We start from the raw sequence: 6,054 nt of genomic DNA on the forward strand, positions 1-6,054 counted from the left end.
GGAGCTCTAGAGGGAGAAGTTGCTTCCATTCTGACCCTTGTTATGATCACATTATTAAGGTGAGAAGTTGAGCTAGGTGTCATTTTCACAGCTAGCATGCTGTTCTTCTTGCTTTAGGCTTAATTTGATTCCTTTTCTCTAGTCTTTAAAACTTTTGTCGATCAGACATCTTTACAAATTATAGGCATTTTAATACTATAAACCCCTCCCCAAATATTGCCTTAGCTGCATCCCACAAATTTTGAGTTGGGTATTGTATTATTTACTTTTCTATTGCCGTGACAAAGCATCATGACCAAGGCAACTTATAAAAGAAAATATTTAGTTTGGCTTATGGTTTTAGAGGGTTAGGGTCCATGATGGCCGACCGAAGGAATGTGGCAGGAAAAGGGGAGAGCTCACATCTTGATTCAAAAGTAGGAGTCAGAAAGAGGATGTTGGGAGTGGCACTAGTCTCTTGAAACCTCAAAGCCCACCCCCAGTGATACACATCCTCTCACAAGGCTTCCCAAACAGTTCCACCAACCGGGGACCAAGTATTCAAAAATGACCCTCTATGAATTATTCTCATTCAACCACCACACATATCATTTTCAACTCATTCAACAGTCTCAAATTTCTCTTAGGACATTTTGATACAACAGTTAGCTGAAAGTACACTGTTTACTTTTTAGTGTTTGGGAACTTTCCAGAAAGATGGCTGCCATTAATTTCAAGTTTAATCCCAGTGCTACCTGAGCACGTATTTCTATCCTTTTATGACTATTAAAGCATTTCTTATGGCCTAGAATATAGTCTGTCCTAATGAATGTTCTTCCTGGACTTGAGAAGAATCTGTATTCTGCTGTTGTTGGATAAACTGTTTAATTACTGTCAACAAGTTCTGGTAGATTAATAGTGTTCCTTATGTCGTTTGCACCCTTACCAACTTTCTGCCCACTGACCTGATCAGTCAATAGAGGGATATTGAAGCATCCGATTATCATAGTGGGTTTGTCCGTATCTTACTGCAGTACTTTGCCTCCCACGTTTTAATGCTCTGCTTGATGGTGCATTACATGAATGATTATTATATTTGGATAAAGATTATTCCTTCCTTTAATTATCTTGGTTAAGGTTCTTTTCATAGATAGCTGAGCCTTTTGTTGTTGTTGTTGTTGTAAAACACCCATCTTGACCCTGACAATTCTGCTCTCTCTGAACCGCTGCTGTACTGTTCTCCATTCCATTTTCAATGTATTGGTGTCTTTATATTTACAGTGACTATCCTGTAAAGAACATATAGTCAGATGTTTTGTGTATTCCTTTGTAATATATTCTCTGTCTTTATATTGGTGTAAATATGAACCATTCGTATTTAACGTTCTTATCCAAGCAGTTAGATTAGAATTCACCACTCATTCATTGCATTTGTCTTTTGTCATTCCCTGCCCTGTGCCCACCCCTTTTCTGACTTCTCTGATTCTTTTTTTTGTTTTGTTTTGTTTTGTTTTATTCGAGACAGGGTTTCTCTGTGCAGCTTTGCTCCTTCCTGGAGCTCACTTGGTAGCCCAGGCTGGCCTCGAACTCACAGAGATCAGCCTGGCTCTGCCTCCCGAGTGCTGGGATTAAAGGCGTGCGCCACCACCGCCCGGCAAAGAAAGTCCGACCACAACAGAATGTGGGGATATGAGACATTTTTTTTTTTTCAGAGCTGATGACTGAACCCAGGGCCTTGCGCTTGCTAGGCAAGTGCTCTACCACTGAGCTAAATCCCCAACCCCTCTCTGATTCTTTTTAACTGCACATTTTACATAACTACCTTTTATCTCCTCTTGATGTACCACTTATATCACTCTATGGTTTACAATATGCTTTCTTTGGGTAGTGTTGGGAATTGAACTCAGGACATTGGGAGTGCTAGATAGCCAAACACTCATCCACTGACCTGCATTACCAGTCCCATGATACACTTTTTAAATAATCTAGGTGCATTTTTAAATATAGCATCTACCTTATAACCTTCCCTTTAGACAAACTAGGATAGACCTAGCAAGCAAAGGTTGCAGCTAAAACCTTGACCTGTTTTCACTGTATTTGACAATTCCCTTCTGTTTATGACCAGGTATAGGGTTTCCATTAACAATGCTGTTAAACTGCAGTAGTAATCGTAGTATAGTAGTAGTAGTTGTAGCTTCATAAAAGGGAGGGTAGTGGGAAGAGCTCCACTTGAGATTCAAAGCCTTAGAACCGAGCCTGGTTATGTGGGTTGGAAAAAACTCATAGAATGGATTAGTTAACTTTTTAGGCCTGGGTTTTTCTCCCATCAGGTGCATCCGAGACAACTCCTACTCCAACCTCCATGCCCCTGGGAAGAACGTGGCCCAGTTCAAGTTCAACGCCTTCAGCTTCCTCAAAAGCTACGATGTGGTCTACCTGCAGTGTAAGGTTGCCGTTTGCCGAATCGGGGACCACTCTCCCCGATGCTCACAAGGCTGTACAAAGCGAGGGAGGAGAGGCGCGGGCTCTGCAGAGGCCAGGGAAGAACAAACTGAGTATTTCCGAACGGTGGGGCCGCTGAAGATCCACAGAGCAGATAATCAGAGCAGGGCCCTGGTGTGATCGCTCGCTCTCACTCTCCCATGAGTGTGTCGGAAAACCGGAAGCAAGGTCTGTTTCTTACCAGGAAGCAATGTTTAGTCACTCCGAAGCCAGACATTGACCATACCATCTGCACTACCCATTCAGATGGGTGGAAGAACCCAAGAGATTGCTTCTCTGGGGCTTGTTACTAAGTAATCTCTGAGCACTAACTTCTAATGCAGTTGCCCTGTTTGTAGGAAAGAAAAAGAAAAAAATGCTGATTTTTTTATTCTTCACTCTCAAGAACTTGATCACTGTCTCAAAATGCACAAAATATTAGAAAAAGCAGGGTTGTCTCTCTTTACACTGTGGGCAATTAGAGATTGTTTATAAATGTCTACTTACTATTTGGGTGCTGATAGGTGGGTGGGCCTCTTTCTGTTCTTCTGGAAATGTGAGAATTCATTTCTAGATCTTGCCAGTAATCTTGTAAAAAATAATAATAATAATAAAGTGTTTTCTGGGAAACCACTGTTCATTTTCTTTAAACTCTTTTAAGCAGAACAGCTGAACGACACAAGTCATTGGTGACAACTTTCAGAAAGTTTCTTTGCTCAGTTGTTTTGTTTTGAAGGGGACAAATCAGAGCCTAGCTTCTAAGGGTCTGGCTTTCAGAATCATCAGAAGCCAGAGGCCTCTGTGTGAACTCCACTTTAGCTTCTGGGGGTCTAGATTTCAGCTTGCAAATGGGAGAATAGTATCATAAGAAGCCAGGGGCTTCTCTGTGAGCTCCACATGTGCACACGGTCACATTCTCAAAACATCTGGGAAACCTGAAAATTACCCAGGAAAGCTGCAGAGCAAACAGGAACCGGTCTGTAATGTTCTGTTCCTGAAGCAGAGGGCTGCCCTCACCTTGATCTCCCTGTGTCCTGGAAGGAGAGGCAGGCAGTATTGCACTCAGGACCTTCAAAGTGGTCACTTGGTTTTGCTGTACCTTTTGAGACAAGGTCTCACTGCCTAGCCCGGGTTGTCTTTGAACATGTGATCCTGCTCAGCACATTCTCTTTAAGAACACAGATTTGAACAGAATCAATGGTTTTGTTCTTTCCAGTGTCCAGAAACATTCAGTAGAAATATTTAAAATGAGTCCTCATCTTTGTCCAAGAAATTGTTTCAGGCTCTGCTGACAAGGAGCATGTAAGAAGGAAGAGTACGGTAGTCCTACCTTCTGAAGGGAGGAAGGCAGTCTAGTGGGACCTGGAGGCTAACTCTGAGGTACTGAGGTAGAAATGTGACTAACAACTCACATTACCTTAGGGACCATTTCATTTTGATTACAAAATGTCCTGTCCCAGTTATCATCCCGATGAGAGTGAGGGCCCTTGCCTCCATCCTCTACCAGGACAGGAAGATTTCAGAGAAGGCAGAATGGAGTTTGAGGTGCTCATCACCTGTAGCCAGCAGTGAGGCCTCATCCGCACCCACCAGAGCTGACCAGTGGGGAGCCTGGACTCCACTCCCACTCCTGTTTAGGAAGGAACTGGAATCCTTTCATTTTAAGGCAGGCCCAGTGGAGAGCCAGGGTTGAGGTGACCACCTCAGGGGAGCAGAGAACACCAGGTAGGCTAGACCACCCCTGCCCCTCTGAGTGGAATTTGCCTGGTATTCCATGCCCATCCCTTTGCTTTCAGCCTCTCTGAAATGCTTGGTTAAGTGCCCCTCCTGAATAAAGCTTAGGAGCAGATTTTGCTTTGGACGACATTCTGAAAGCCATGTTTTAGGAAGTAAAGTTAGTAGGTAGGTGCCCAGAGGTGACATCGAACACTTCTCAAATAGAGGTACTCATTCCCTAGGCTTCTGGGCGTGCTGCTAGCGAGGGGCTCAGCACCACTGTTCCCCGGGAATTTCTATAAGGACGGCTACCCTGTCCAAGTTCACAGCTCCATTTGAGCAGCCCTTATCCAAAGATGGCTCTTCACCAGTGGGGAATGGAGCTCGGATGCCCCTGGTTGCTAAGAAATTCTCTCCTTCCTTGACCATATTCCCAGATGATACTAACACTAACTCCTATGTTCAGTTGTAGAGACAGAGGGTAAAGGTACAGTACATCTAAACAGGAAAGAGGTAAGGACATTTCCTAGCCCACCAACTCCAGGACATGGACCTTTGATCCCTTTACTATAGTAACCATGACTCTACTCTCTATTGAGTCACGGTGCGTGATAATTTTCTTAGAATGGCATATTCGTGCCTGGAGTGTCTCTGAATATCTATCACGATGGCCAGCACAGAACATGTAATCAATTCCTGATAACGAGATGGGTGACAGGCAGCAGCCAGACCAGGCAGTTGTGCTGTCACGGGAAGTTAATGTGAGGCTGGGGAGGGGCCGCCACAGTTTCACAGTGCTTGCTGCTCTTGCAGAGGACCCAAGTTCAGCTCCCAGCACCCACAGGGCAGCTCACAACTGTCTGGCTCCAGTTCCAGGAGATCCAATACCCTCTTAGCCTCCCCAGGCACCAGCACATGTGTGGCACACATACATATATGCAGACAAAATATGCACACGTGTGAAATAAAAATAAATCTTTTTAAAAACTTCAATATGATCTGCCTATGACTAGTGAAATTTTCAGGTGTTTTTATGTTATATTAAAAAGGAGTTTGTGGTAGTGAGATTTAGATTATATGGATGGACAGAGAAGAGAGTCATTATATGAATATTTGGGAAGCCTTTGAAAGATCTGCACTAAGATGTTAAGTAAATGAGGAATATTGGCTTTGATTTAGGGCAGGAAAAATCAGCAGGCTTGGAAGGACTGGGGTAGTGTCTCCTATATCCATTGTATGTCAGTGGATTCCCTATAATACGTGGTGCACATGATACATATTTATAGAAGAAAAACATAACAAAAAACAAAAAGAAGCAAATGCCTTTGGCATTCCGGGATGCAGCTACCTGTTGAGATCTACCTGGAACGCAAAAGTATGTGTTTGTTTGCTGGCAAGATGGGGCTGTATTTCTTTTGTGTGTGTGTAACGTATTAGCTCTGGTATTGGCGGGTATAAAGTAGTTCATTTTAGGGCCTTCAATAACATCTGCTCAAACCCACAGGAAAGAGAAGAGGAATGCTTTTCATCTTATAACTCAGAAAGCAGTCTGAAGTCTCACCATTGGGTTCTTCCCACCAAAGCCCCCTTGTGAGCTGCACAGGGTGAGGCACTCAGGCTGCATGCCAGCAGTGGACTGAGGAGCCCACAACCCTTCACTTCAGTTCCAAGTGATCACTTTTATCATCCAAAGGGTACCATATATGCATTACTCTTTGACTTTTATAGATGACACATTTTATTTAGCATCTAAAAAAGAAACTGAGTTGGATGTAGTGCCTCACACTTTTAGTCCCAGCCCTGGAGATACAGAGACAGGGTCTCTGTAAATTCAAGGCCAGCCTGGTCTACATAGCAAGTTCCAGGCCAGTCAGAGTT

General features: G+C 43.6%; 1 protein-coding gene across 1 annotated transcript in view; it reads left to right on the forward strand.

The window, feature by feature from the left end:
• The window catches only part of LOC102926594 (scavenger receptor cysteine-rich domain-containing protein DMBT1-like), a 120,115-nt gene extending 117,028 nt beyond the window's left edge, over positions 1–3,087 (forward strand). The window contains exon 76 of the mRNA XM_076553836.1: positions 2,310–3,087. Coding sequence (XP_076409951.1) covers positions 2,310–2,601 — 292 coding nt within the window. The 3' untranslated portion in view covers positions 2,602–3,087. The remainder of the gene's footprint in view (positions 1–2,309) is intronic.
• The last annotated feature ends 2,967 nt before the right edge of the window (positions 3,088–6,054 follow it).

Source organism: Peromyscus maniculatus, chromosome 1 (assembly GCF_049852395.1).
Source record: "Peromyscus maniculatus bairdii isolate BWxNUB_F1_BW_parent chromosome 1, HU_Pman_BW_mat_3.1, whole genome shotgun sequence".
NCBI lineage: Eukaryota > Metazoa > Chordata > Mammalia > Rodentia > Cricetidae > Peromyscus > Peromyscus maniculatus.